Source organism: Athalia rosae, chromosome 6 (genome assembly GCF_917208135.1).
Source record: "Athalia rosae chromosome 6, iyAthRosa1.1, whole genome shotgun sequence".
Taxonomy (NCBI): domain Eukaryota; kingdom Metazoa; phylum Arthropoda; class Insecta; order Hymenoptera; family Athaliidae; genus Athalia; species Athalia rosae.
The window spans coordinates 13,986,754-14,001,640 of record NC_064031.1 but is presented as its reverse complement, the minus strand read 5'-3'; the positions used below and the strand labels follow the sequence as shown (position 1 = coordinate 14,001,640).

The following is a 14,887-nucleotide window of genomic DNA, read 5'->3' as shown; positions in this document are numbered from 1 at the left end:
CACAGGGATTTTGACGGGGTCGAAAAAGGGGTCAAATATTTATAATCCTAGAAGGTAATAGCTCCGACGAATAAAATATAAGATCGGGTACGACGCTCATCGCCAACTTTCTATAAGATCTGAAATGCTTAAAACTGGAACGTGGGAGATGAGCCGGCTTTTTCGCTCCATCTGGTGTGTTCATCTGAATTCGCGATGAAGTTTAAATTGTCTTCTTCTTCTTCTGCTTCTTCCTCGGGGAGAAAACTTTTCTCATAACTGGCTACTGTATGGGAAATTTAATAATTATAACGTCCACGGGTTGTGAAAACATTTTTTGGCATAGGTTCACCGATAGTCGTTTATACTTTTATATCATCGACGTGTCCGTACCTAATTAATTCGCTCGATAATTGGTTAAAATAAGTAGCTAGGTACACGGCCGTTCAATGACATTTGCCGAACTCTAAATCCGCGATTAAATATAACCCAATCTATACAAACAACGATTCTCGGTAAATCTGGGTAATCACAAGCAAAATTTGCTACCGAAAAACAGATGGCTTTAGCAGAAAAAAAAAAAAAACTGCCCGATGTATTCGAACGAGACACCACTTTGAATTAATTTTCCGATACGGTGACTCCGACGAGAACGGGTTACAGGCATCGAAATCATGCGATTACCGGGTGAAACCAAGTGGCAAATGCGTCCCTCAAGGTGTGTCTTCGGACTGGTCGCGCTCGGGTGGTAGACGTTACTTGGACGCGGACGTTTCTCCGCCACCCCCACCGCGAATCGGTCCGGGTGTATTTTGAGATTCGAGATGACGTCATCGTGAACGGAACCTCCGCCATCGGCAGGCGCTTCTCGGTTAGTCCCAGAGTCAGTCACATATTACGAGATGAAATTGAACGTCCGAACGACCGAGTGATCCCAACGATAAACACGAACGGTGTAGTTTTGACAGACCGAACTTGACGGCTATTGTGGGATTTGGATGATTATGAGCGATAGCTGCGGTGCGCGTTTCTTAAAAAGTTCCGACGTTACCCTGTTCGAGATATTTTGGCGCCGGCATTAATTGGATTGCGTTAACGGGGAAACAGTGCGAGTCGTCGTCGTTGCGACGAACCGTCAGATTCGAAATATTAATCGGTTTTTACTGCGTAGCAAAAGTGCGTCAAGTTGGTTATTCGGAGTAGACGTTGTGATCGTGCTTCGTTTGGAATATTTTTCGTTCGATATTTTTTTTTTTTTCAATTTGGTTGAAGATTCCGATGTCAAAATGTAACTATCCAACGGTTTTCAAGACGCGAGCTACTGGAGCGTGCGCGTTCAAAACGAAATAGCAACGGCAGACGTGTTTCTAAAATTGTATTGAAGCTGGCAAAGGCTGGAAAGAATCTTCGGAAGGTTTGACGCCCCGCCAAGATCGCGTAAACAATCTCACCTCCTCTTGCATAATCAAACCGACCTTCGGTCCCACCCACTATATCCGAATTCCGAATCGATCCGCGCGAAAAAAGTTTTTTTTTTTTTTACATCAGGTAACCAAACGAAATTTTCCTGCACACTGCAACTTTGAATCACGCTTCCGAAATACGAATCTCCGAGGACGTTATCCGCCCACCGGTACTCAAGAAATCGCGTAAACCCCCCGAAACCTTGGAAATAAAAAATCGAGCCGAGTCGGTTTCATCATGAAGACGAGATACCCTCGGATAAGGGCGACCACTTCGAGTCCCATCAGCCCCGCATCGCCGAGCGAAGACCCGTCTTCCGATCCGGTGATAAAACTGAGACTCGACAAGCCTCTGCACTGGGATTGGGAACTGACCACGTCGGCGGACACTCTGCCGGTCGTTCAGTTTCTGGACAAGGATGGACGTCTTTTGGTAGAAACTACCGGCCGGACGGCCCAAAGGGCCCGAGGATCGTTTCGCGACGGATTGAAGGTGCACGAAAAATTTCCTGAACGCGAACCCTTGAGGGAAAACGATGACGCTCCGGCGGCGGCTTGCGGAAACCGAAACATCGACGGATTCAGCTCAAAATACGGATCCGTCCAGACGGGTTACCGACCTAGAAAATCGCGAAGCGACGCGAGCCTGGGCTCCAAGGAGAAGAGGGACAAACGGATCAAGAAGAGGAACTCTTCGGGGATCGACAGAGCGCTGAGACATCTGGAGGAAAGCGATCATCGGGGAGACGAAAGAGTCCGATCGCCGAAACGCTATTCGGCGGGTGATTTTCTTCGTAAGCAAATATTGGACGATCTCAGAACACCGGAGACGATCGGTAAGAAAACTGCGGAGGAAATCGCTCGTGAGAGATGCGAAAAAGTGAAAGCCTACCTGAAGGCTCACAAGGATCCTGACGAAACGGCGAAAAGGCCGGCTCCTCGCGAGGTGAGATTGAAACAAATCAAGGACCACTCGTCGGCGAATGAGAGAGGCGAGATCACGGTAAAACCGGAAGACCCCGGTCGGGGGGGCATCGCCAGGATAAAAGAGTACTTGCAAAATAAGATTAAAGAAAAAATGAACGAGGAGGAAGCGAGATCTCCGGCTGATGGGAAGCTGGCAGGTGAAATAAAAAAAAGGTATTCCGATCACGTGCACAATGACCGTAGAAATTACCGGACGAGAAAAGTCCGGAGCGAAGCGAACATAAGGTTCGATCCGGACCTCAGCGAGAAGGAAAAGTGTCGCGCGACCAACGAAAAGAAGAATCCCGATGACGTGGGTGGGCGAAAATCATGTCGAAAAACTCGGAGCGGTGCGCTCGAAGATTTTGACAAGGCCTCTTTCGTCGGTGGTGATCAACTGAGGAAAAGAAACTCCTCGGGTGGTTCGGACCGGCGAAAAGTTTACCGTAAAACGAAGAGCGACGTATTGCTGAACGCTATCGAAACCAGTGTGGATTCGGACCACAAGGAGAGCGGGAATCCGCCGCGGAGGATACAGAGTCAGGACAATCTGGAACGCTCGTGGCGAGAGTACAAAGAGCGAAAGAGGATCGAGAGACTGAGGAAGACCTCGGAAACCCTTCATCCGGACGGCGGGGTGGAAGAGGTCGACTTCATGACGAAGCCGAGATGGAAGGATCTTCAACACGACCTTTGCCGAGAGCGGGACTGCAGAGTGTGCCAGAATAACGTAGATTCGGATGAGGAACTCCGTGCGAACGAGAGCAACGCGGTGAAAACGGAGGATCATTTGGAAGCTGAAATCGCGCAGGAGTCCGCCGATCGCAACGGACCGTCGACCGACCGGCAAGAAAATTATTTAGCGCTGGAAAAAAATGTTGAGCGAATGGAAAAACGGCAATCGCCCAATATATCGAAGGTCCTCGTCAATAATGTTGACACGTCGCGAACGAACTCGAGCGTTACCGACGGACAGAGTGTTCTGACTATGGATTCCCCCGACTATGGTTATAACTCGATGCAGAAGAATACCTTCGCGAAGTACAAGGATGCTGTGGGGGCTGTTAACTCGAACGTGAAAAAGAGTGATACGTTTAAGATAGTGGATGGTAGTGAAATATCGGATGAAAAGAAAGCCGAGCTAACGCCACAGTCGAACGAGGACATCACAAGGGACTACTTCAAACGAGTTTACGCTCTGCTGAAACAGCGACAGGAAAACGCGCGGAAAGTTCAGGCCAATAGCCCGGGAGACTCGCAGAGACTGGAAGACACGTCCTCGTCAAACTTTGTCGAACCGGCGCAACGCAGGAGACGAAGAAGGCGAAAGAAAGACGCCGCTGTCGCTACACCAGGTAAGAAGTTTTCGTCCACCCCATTCTTTTCCATCCTCTAAAATACTCGCGATGAGAATTTCACGAAATTTGCTGAGAAAAAAATTCGAGTTATCCTTTGACGAAATTCGCATCCGCGGACCCCGCGTGTTTCTAACGTGGGTCGAATCGAACACGGGAACGCTTTACGAACCCGATATCGCAATAACTCGTACCTACGCGCGAACCCTTCCGGGTGTAATTACTGACTAAACACGATATCCGTTGTAACGTCAAACCTACTTGGCGAACTTGTAACGACCTTGAGCTAATTGGAAATTCGGTGTTATCCTATGAATCGTTTACTCCGCGGTGTCCCCGTACCTACGACGGGGTTTGATAAACTCACCCCGCAGTGAATCATCGTTGATATTTCGACATAAACGTGGCTTCTGTGTTCGCCATACCCAATTAATAATCGCCGTTTAAAAACGATTCGAAAAGCTCAACGCGACTGGTAGCGTCCCGGGTGTTCGTAAACTTCCGTTCCGCACGTTACACCCGATACGGCGATTGACGTCCGATTCCGATCGATCGAATTCAAAGGGATGCGCACGGTGAAGAGTAGTCAACCGCGATAATCACCCAATCGTTCGCGCTTCGGTCGCCACGAGGTCGAGGCAGTTGATCTACACGCATGTATGTACAATTGCACATATATATCTTCACTCTTACTCTTGTATTATTTACCTGGCGAAATTCACCTGACCTCCCGAATCGCGCATCCGTGTAATTTTTCTTGATTGGCGATCGTTGGATATCCAGTAGAAGAAGGGACACGAAATTCGAACCACACGGGTCGCTTTTTTGTCGGTAGGAATTTTTTCGTTCCTATATCGATTCGATGATTTTGAGGAGAGGGAAGAAATGAAATTGAAAGAATTGAGGGACGGCCGGTTTTGGAAAATGTTTAATGTATTCATGTATCAGGGATTCCGTGATGAAAAAAAAAAAAATCTGTATATTGGTTCTCCTTTGAAATTCCTTATACTCGATTTCCGTTTTCGACAGCTTTGACGATTCGCCGGTACGTGTTTCCCGTAGGTTTGCGCCGTTTTACGAGAAACCTTTATACGGGTCCCCGCCTCATAGTTCAAAAGCACTACCCACGCTTTTAAAGCACGATTGAACAGCGGTGCAAAGCTTGAGCCAATAAATGTTACGCTTAATAAATCCAGGGGGAAATGGAATAAGAAAAAAAAAAAATATATACATATACAGGTACGTATATAAACGGCGGCGGTATCTTACGGCGCACGTCGTTGGTCTCTATTACTTATTTTGTCGTAAAAATAGAGTAAACCTTCATCGGTGTTCGTAGCAAGTAGAACGATGTAATCATGATTATTTTTATAAAAGAATTATATTACATATAACGTATAGTTATTGGCACATTGCCTCATATCTTACGGCGAGCCGTTACATATTTTCAATCGACGCTGGCCAAATTTTTCAACCAGACAAATGTCCAAAAGAAATCCCATACCTGAACAAAACATATATTTTTCGAATTTCACATATTGTGTGTGATTTGGAAATGGCCAGTGCTAAACGACGCGACATTTTTGATCACTCATTAATTTTTGCCGCGCGTTTCTTTTATACTTGTCTAGTTCAGTCCATCGCAGACTCAAGAATTAGTCGCGTGTGAACTAGGGTGGGTTGACGAAATTTTTTTTTATTATTTTCTTAGCATGGGGGCAGAATTTGTACCTTATGAAAAAAGAAAATTTTTCCCACCTGATGATTACTCGATCGATTGCAGAGTAGAGGATTTTGGCTCTCAGATTTGGATTCCTGAGCTGATTATACGTGAGATTACTCTTGAAGAACCAAAAATAAATTCGATTTTGAGGCAAAAAATGAATCTTTTTTTTTAATTGGGTTTATTATGCTTTTCTAACGTATTTTGACTTCAGGAATCCGAATCTGAAAGAAAAATTAGTCTATCTCTAAAATTGACCGAGTTATCGCCAATTTTCAGTTTTTTGGAGTCAAAAATAAAAAATTGATTCTTTAGTCTATCTTGATGTAATTTGAGCCAAGGAATCTGAATCCGGAAGAAAAATTGATCTATCTGCAAAAATGACCGAGTTATCTCCATTTTTTCGCATTTTTCGGCATAAATTTGAGGATATCTCGAAGGGAAAAAATCGTAGCTCAATTTGGACAACGGATTCGTATTCCGGAGGTCAAAATACATAAGAAAAGTGCCATACGATCAATTTTGAAAAATAAAAATTTTTGGCCAAAATTTGAGATTTTTCCAAGGGGTACCCCTTACGATTTTTTCAAATTTTGACCAAAAATTTTTATTTTGTAAAATTGATCGTGTGGCACTTTTCTCATGTATTTTGACCTCAGGAACACGAATCCGTTGTCCAAATTGAGCTACGATTTTTTCCCTTCGAGATATCCTCAAATTTGTACCAAAAAATGCGAAAAAATGAGGATAACTCGATCAATTTTAGAGATAGACCATTTTTTCTTTCGGATTCGGATTCCTGAGCTCAAATTACATTCATATAGACTAAAAGATAAATTTTTTATTTTTGACCCCTCAAAGGTGAAAATTGGCGATAACTCGGTCAATTTTAGAGATAGATCAATTTTTCTTCCAGATTCGGATTCCTGAGGTCAAAATACGTAAGAAAAGCATATTAAACCCAATTAAAACAATGATTTATTTTTTGCTCAAAAAGTGAATTTTTTTTTGGTTCTTCAAGAGTAATTTCACGTATAATCAGCTCAGGAATCCAAATCTGAAAGCCAAAATCATCTATTCATGCAAACGATCGAGTAATCATCAGGTGGGAAAAATTTTCTTTTTTCATAAAGAACAAATTCTGCCCCATGCTAAGAAAATAAAAGAAAATAAATTTTTCCAATCCACCCTTGTACAAATGTTGTACCAACTGCCGTTACTCTTTACCATTTCAGTTGATTTATCGAAATACTTCATCACTGACGAATAAAGTCCTGAATTTTACTACCACCGGCTAAAACCGTTCAAACTGGACATATGATTCTTAACAATTCTGTCACGCTTGCCCCAATATCTCGGGAAACACGGAAGTTTTTTTCTTTTTTTCTTCTCAAAGAAACGGGTTCACCCGCACAGATTTCGACGGGCGCCCAGCCCTTCTTCATATCGCCCTATATTCGATTTGACGTAAACATATGAAAGGACGAGTCATGGATAGCGTATAAAAGATGTAAAATTAGAAGCAACCGATAAAAGGGGAGCATCTTTTCTATCGGGTGGCCCGTTGAAGGGAAGTCGTGAAATGAAGTATGATGAATTACTTTTTAACGAATTCGAATCGTCGATGACTATTTCGCTGCCAACGGTGGGGGGACTAAATACGGAACAATTATGGAGCTGCAAGATTCTTAATTTCACCTTAATCTCGTCGTGTACGGGTATATAGGTACGGATGCGATAACTATTCCCGGCTCATTTCCCACGATCTTCTCTATTTTTCAGCGCAGGTTTATTAATAAAGTTTCCTCGAGGTATACGCTCAGGCTGCAGCACTGGCGGTATAATAAAAAGTTGCGATGAATAAATTTTGACAAACTTTAAGATTTAATTATCGGTCAAGTCGATATACCTACGGGGCTTCTACACGTACACCTCCACTGCCGTATATATAATTTCTAGATGAGTAATTTTCCAAGTTATACGTGAGCTGTAGAACTTTTCAAACCAGATAGAATATTCTCCAAGTATAATATTTACAGCTCAAGAGTTTTCATATCGTCGCATGATCGAAACCGTTCTTTTCTTCTTTCTCCTTTCTCCGGCTAAAAACGCGTGCAATATCTGCTCCCTCATCGTCGTCATGAACATTTTTTGCCCTCAACTTCTTCAACGTAGACTACAGATTTGTTAATCTAACGGTTGTTATTATTAGATACTACCATTATCATTTTTTTTTTTCCATTCTAATTTTAATACGAGAAGAAATGTGGGCAGATTATAGAGCTTCGCGAATCAGAGGTAATGTAGCTGATATTTTTGGCTTTTCGCCAAGATATTTCAAAAGTGTACGTGTATTATAAAACGTGATGGAATCCGCTAACATATGTACGCATTACACGTACGTGCGTTCGAATAAGCTTGTATTCGCTGCATAACGAGATCTAATTATACAGAGTCCTACAATACACCAACTTGTATTCAAGGAATATTCAGTTCGCGGCTATTATGCCGCGAATTTATCGTTCGCTTGGTGATACGCTTGGAAAAATTGAATTCCGACAGTTAATCATGAAGTTCGCTTCGAATTCATTTGAAACTTCGTATGAAATCATAACCAATCAACGTACACCGTTATAATTGAAGGAAAACTTCGCACGAATTTCATTCACCGCGTACGCGTCGTTCAACCGTTGCGTCGTGTATAATTACTCTCGCTAAAATTAGAGAATTCACAGCTTTTTGTTCCCCCTCTTCCGAAACTCGAGAAAAAAACATCCAAACTTTGGAAAATGTCAAAAATCCGAATCGACCAAATCAGTCTTTTGCTCGTTGAGAGCGATGAGATTTTTTTACACGCTATAGATTTCGTTTCTGAGAGGTTGAACTATTTTGATCCGAAGTTCAGGAGTCGGATTCTGCGTGGACCACGTACCACGTCGTCTTGAATTCATACGCCGCAATGCCGTTGGCATTCCGCAGTTTTATTTCCCTACGAAAGTGACGTCATCCAAGGAATATTACAGCGTCGGCATAAACGAAACGCCATTAGCTCGGATGGTTCTTGAAATATCGCGGTGTTGGTGCTTCGCAGTTTTTGGCTCGCTTCGAAAAGTGTCGATTTTTTTTTTTTTGAAAATATTGCCAGCTAGAGCGACGCCAATAATTCGTATGGATATAGCCGTTTTGCGAAACGTCAAATTGCGGTGCTGCGAGTCGCTCGCTGTTCGAAAGCTATAATACGATTCCGATATCCTGCACTCCGACACAAATTGACCGCGAGAAAATAGTTTTGGAATCGTAGAATAACAAGTTTTCGAAAGAATTTCATGCTAGATAAAATACCCAGAGAAATCTCACAACGTTCGCGTTGTACACCGCCGTGCGATTGTACCGCGCCACGATTTGTCACAATGTCCGGCACGTGAGCGAAATTCGTCATTCGGGGATATACATATATATTCGTTCGTCCTGCAGAATTTTTCCCATTGCACAAAATATATTTTTACGTATTTCTCTCTATTTTTCCGATGCGTTTCCGGATAAACGACGGCCCCGCCGCGGCTCGTTTCGCGCTCTAGAACTTTCTGCTCCTTTTCGGATCCGCGAGATTCCTCGAGGAATATTTCGAGCGCCCGCATATTTCAGAGCCTCGCTGCATCAACCGGGGTAAAAATATCCGGACTATCCGTTCGACCCGTTCCTTACCCTAGGCCGCTTCTTTCGCCGCCTCCCTATTTTTTTCTTCCCTTCGTTTTCATTTTTGAATCGATTTTTTTTTTTTTCACCACTCGCTACGCAAACTCCTCTGCAAGCTCGTTCCTTGACGTCGGTTTATCTCGCGTCCTTGGGACGCCGCAGAAATGTAATGAAAAATCTTGAGGAGGGTAGCGACGTGTTTATTGAACACGTTTAAGACGCGTTCGCGAAATGATGACCTTTCGGGGAACGATGACCTTGGCGGAAACCGTCGAATCGTCGCATCCGCAATATCTGCTGCGCGGCTATTCTTAGGGGGATTGGTTTTCCTTGAGATGGGTCAGGTTCGGTTGAATCGGATCAAGTCGGCGTTCGCTCGACGGAGCTTCGGGGTCAGGATCAAGGTCGCGTAACGGCGGCACCTTCGTTTACGAACAAGTTGTCAGGGGCCAAGTTTCTCCAAAGCTTGACGTTCCGCTCGACGGGGTGGAATAGTTATACTCGACGTGAGAAAGTCGAATGGTAAATTACAGGGTTTATTCAACGTTCGATGAATCAAGGGTAGAAAAAAACGGAGAATTATACACATTATGAAAAAGAATAGTTTCCGTTCGGTTTTAATCAAATTCTCATTCTGACGCAGTCAGCGGGAAAATTATCCCTGATTGCGATCGGTTTCGAGTTCGTTTAACACCGATTCATCCCGCGTCAAACTTCCCCGATGTGTAATCGATCGTGGAAAATAATCAATCGTCGATTCGCGGTCGGTGGCCGGTGTGAAAAATAGACGGTAACTAATCCGAAAATTTTATTCCCGACGTTCGCACGAAAGTCATTAACTTTTGTCCGTTCATATAAATCAGTTCGGAATTCAAACGATAGCGGTAAAATCTTTCGACGTCTGAAATCCCATCGTATCTTTACCGAATTTCGTTCGGCACGCGATTTCCGGGATACGAGGAGAAGAAAAACAAAGTCGAACCATCGTTCGATAAATCCATGGCGAAACTAGCATTCGACGTTCCGTTTCGAAGATCTGAAATTTTTCTAAAATCGAATAATTTATGGTTCACGAGACATTCGAGCGCGGAATGTGCTGCACTTTGAAACGGGACGTACTATACATTATTTTTGGGATGACCCAGTTACGGTCAGGAAAATAGCTGCGAATGCTTGCACCCGACCCAATATCAAGGTGCGCGCGTGTATACCTATCATTTGTATATGAGGTGGCATAAAGTGGTCGGGGATGATGCATCGGGTCCATTATTTTGACACCCTGACCTCTGATCAAAATATTAAACATCATCGCCGCGAATAATTCATCCACCCACAGCGGCAACTACATTAACTGCACCTTCCACCTGAAATATTGCCCTAGAAATTTGAATACCCGTTAATCTCGAAGATTCTGTTAATCTACGTGACACCGCTTTTTTCCTATAAGGTAATCACGCTGTGGAATGATTGAAATGTTGATGATGGCGACTGATGAGTCCGATGACGATTAAAATGAACATTCGGGTCGTTGTAACTCATAGATTTTTTATGGGTCGAATATATCCTATAGAATTTTACAGAGACTTTTGGAAAGGCCCTTTTTTTAAACTGAAAAAAAAAGAACAGTTCGTTTCAGAAAATCAGACACAGCGTAGATTTTGAACATCGAAGCGGCATACATGTCGTTATAAAGATATACGGATGTTCGCAATTTTTCGAAACGCTTATCACCGAAGATAATTGACGAAGTATGGAAATCAGTCGACCGTGTTTTACCGTAATGCAGAACACGCGGAATCGGCGGATGTTGGTTTTCGAGTACCCATATATCGGTTAATTCACTTGACGTGTTCAACGAGCTTTTACCAATCAAGCCGAATCTCGTTAAATGCTAATACTCACTGATTTCCCCACTCTGATTTTCAGTGCGGATAACTTGTTCGACCCGCAGAGTTCAGGTGACCGAACGTACATTACGTTCGTCCTCCCCCGGCAGGGTGACGTAACCGTGTCAAACGGGGATACGATCGAATTGAAACGGCATTTGATCGATCGATCCGATTCCGTTGATTCGTCTCCAAAATATCGGAGGAATTCAGGCGGCATCGCGCTTCGTTGTGAAATGTCCACGGAATCGGAAGAAACGGATCCCGACGAGCATTTTTTTCGACGAGTATAATCCGGGGAAGGTAGCTTTGAAACCCTCCCTCTCGCTTCCGTCTATTCAGTTGTCAGATTTTCCGGATCTGAGAAACCACCTCGTAATACACCTGCGCCATGCTTTCCGCTCTTCGTTTATTTTCCATGAGCTTATAATTTATACACATATGTAATCCGGGTGTATATACATATCTATATATATATAGGTATTCGTAAAACGTACAATGCTACATACGTGAACGGATATACTCTACGTTCGTATGCAACATATATGTGTTTAATTCCGTCGCTGTACCTCGGAGAAATTTATGCCCAACCCTAGACGTGTCGTTTCTAACGATGTTTTACATTCCTCCGGAGATTATCACCCCGCGTTTCACGTACGTACATACCTATACGTATATATATATATACATAGCGTGCATGTGGTCGATGGACGAGTTTTCCTCTCGCAGTAGGTTCCTCGAAAAAAGTTCGGATAAAAAATTCCACACCGTATGTGAACCGTTGACCGAGATCCCTCTCGGGTATCGCATCGGGAGTTTGAACATGATATACCCTGACACGTGACACGTATCTACATCTTACCACCTACCTATGCATAATACCTATACATATAATAAAGGTCTACATCGTGCGTTCCGCCCTCGTTGTATAGGCCTCGAGGTATTCAACCGCCAATAAACTTTGTTCGCTCCGAGATCGGGGGAAATATCGTCCGGACGGTCACCTAAATATCGATGAAAAAAACGAAGAAAAACCTGGGATCAACCCTAATTCACCGTATGAATAAGATCGGTGGCGAGGATAAGATTTTTAGTGGGTCGTACCGAGAAAGAAGTAGACTAGGTATACAGTCGTTGTTTGTCGAACCGAAAACTCCTCTTTGATGTGGACCCAAATATTTAGTTATGATAAATTGAAAGTTCCTACGTTGAACGGTGCCGTCTCCTTACCAGTCGCATACAGAGGTGTGTAACTTCAGGTTGCAGGTACTGGAAAATTGGACCGCGAATTTTTCGTCGGATTCATTTTCAAAATTTCATTCGAATGTCGCGCCGCATGTGCGTCGCGTGACGACGTGTTATAATTGAGAAATTTGTCCCGGCAGCAGATGCGATGACTCCGGTGCACCCGAACGATTCGTCGAATTCTGAACGGTTGCAGCTGCACGTGCCGGATTTCGCACATCGATTTATGTGTAATAATGTACGGTCGTGTAGTTACCCACGTGTGCGAATATTATACGTACGGAGGTGCGATCATTCGGAGTCTCTGGGGATCGACTAATTACACGGCTAATTACCCCTACCCCGTAATGTGCATCTCCCGGCGATTAGGCTTTTATTTATGCGAGATCCTGTTACGCCGGACACGACCTTAAAAATCAATGGAAAAAGGTTGCGAGACTAAAGTTTAAAGTTTTCGTGTATCTAGGGTGAAATTAGGATGCCGTCAAAGCTTCGAAGTTTGCTCGATTTTTCGCAAAAAAATTGTCATCGACGCCGGAGTGGAAAAGTTCGCAGTGGACAGGAAAAGTTGGATCAATCTTAACGGGTATGATTTTTTTGGATTCTTTTTTTTTTTGGCGAGGGGTAACCGCACGTGTTCCCTTTTTTTTTTTTTTGTTTTTTTTATTCAGGTATCGCGAGACACGACGGTGTTTGCGGGTTTTCGCGATAACGTATGAGAGCGGGTTTACGATAAAGGGCATATTACGAGCGAGGTACGAACCGGATATTATGTCGGCGGTAAGGGTGGGCATGAAAATGTCGATATTTCGGCCGGCGGAGGCGTCGATCAGCCCCCGTCGATTTGAAAATTTTTTCCGACCGTCGAAACTACGAATTCAAAGTGGACGAGCGCAGCCCCGTGGACTGCGAAATTTGCGTTTGTTGGGAAAAAAATTCTAACCGCGATCAGCCACAGTCCGACCCCTTCGTTTGTTATTCGCTCGCCCGCGCTATCCGAAATTGCCGGAAAATACCGTCGGACGCATCGACGAAGGTAATAATCGAATTTCATCGTTGGAAATCAAATTTTCAATGGCCCCTGGCAAATACAAATAATGACGGAACGTGACGCGTATCGATGAACCGGAGAGAAGGACGTCGCAATACACGTAGGGCTTGATCGCGGTACGAAGTACCGTGGAAGAAAAGAATTGCGAAATCGGATGAAATCGAACGCGTTCGACTCGAATTGAAAATTATTTCGGATCGGTCGTGGCGTAATTTCGGGCAGCATTCGTCGAAATGATTGAATTTTGACAAAGTGGTCGGTCGATCGAGGAGTCGGATGGGTATGTTTTTCATACAATCGCCCGGCAATCAAGGTCCTCTTGAGAGCGGTTTCCGCTCGACTTTTAGTTTCCGATATCCAGCCGATCGAGGCCGTGCGCCCTTACGGGGGCCGTCCGACTTCTCCGTCGATCCGACCAAACCCGACGTGGTGTACAACGCGGGCACCGCACTCCATTGACAAAGTTTGTCTCGACTCGGTCGACCACTTGAACAGCTTGAAACTAACCAGAGCAACGTAGCCACCTCTGAAGAGGGTCGATCAAGGCCGGGATATAACCACTACGGAATAATACAGATCTTATCTTTCGGATTCATGAGCCATCAAAGATCCCGTTTCAAACCCATTTAATCAGCGGATGATTACATATTCAACCCTCGCGAACCACCCTGGTATCACGCTCGGTCTTCCGATCATTCTCGAGGTCAAATGTTCTCAGGGTATTCCGAAATACCGAAATTTCCCGATTTCGCAATCTTGGAACGAAAAAAACAAAAAACTTCGTTCTTGACTTTATGTTTCGTCGCGGAAGATATGAAGAGAGGAGAACACGGAGTCGTAAACTATTTAGCGGCGTTATCGCGTGTCCCTTTTTTATCCTTTCCCAGTTGAAAGGATGTGGATATTTAACGTGATAAACAATTCATGGGGGGGAAGAGGACGCGTTGATCGTGCCGGGGGTCAGTAACTAAGTGTACACTTACGTGTACACACGTACGCGACGCACAGGTATACCGAAAAGGGTCCCGCGGTCCAGGGTAGCCCGCAACTTCCGAGTAAAATGCATTATCATCGGTCACGTAGAGCGAGACCTTCCGCCCAATTAGTCAAACTCCCGCACGTTCCGGGAGTAGTTGCGCGCTTGCGTGGCGAGCGCTCGATCCCTTCGAAAGGTACATCCCGTCCGGAGGTAGAGCTGCCTCTCGTCGAACTATTATTCCCTTTGATTCCCCGTTCCCCGCGGAATTATAGAAACTTCGGCGAAGTCGAGAATTACGTTGCGAATGCGCTCGCCCGCAGAGTTGAGCGAGTCAAAGATCGTCCGGTTCGCGAAGCTGGGGAATGGACCACGATTACGTCCTATTTCGAAGGCTCATAGTTCGAGCTTTCCGGCATATGGCCATGAAGGGTTTTTAGTTTTTCCGGGCAGTCGGTCGGTGTCAAGGGTATCCCTCGGGGTGCGATTTCCATTTTCCATCTCTAGCGTAGGGAGAGATGAACGGAAGCGAACTCATCTCGGTGCG

At 44.5% G+C, this 14,887-nt stretch overlaps 1 protein-coding gene across 2 annotated transcripts in view; it reads left to right on the top strand.

The window, feature by feature from the left end:
- Nucleotides 1-843: 843 nt before the first annotated feature.
- The window catches only part of LOC105687602, a 91,780-nt gene continuing 77,736 nt past the window's right edge, over nt 844-14,887 (top strand). For both annotated transcript variants that reach the window (XM_012403389.3, XM_048657334.1), the window contains exon 1: nt 844-3,763. In XM_012403389.3, coding sequence (XP_012258812.3) covers nt 1,681-3,763 — 2,083 coding nt within the window. In that variant the 5' untranslated portion in view covers nt 844-1,680. The remainder of the gene's footprint in view (nt 3,764-14,887) is intronic.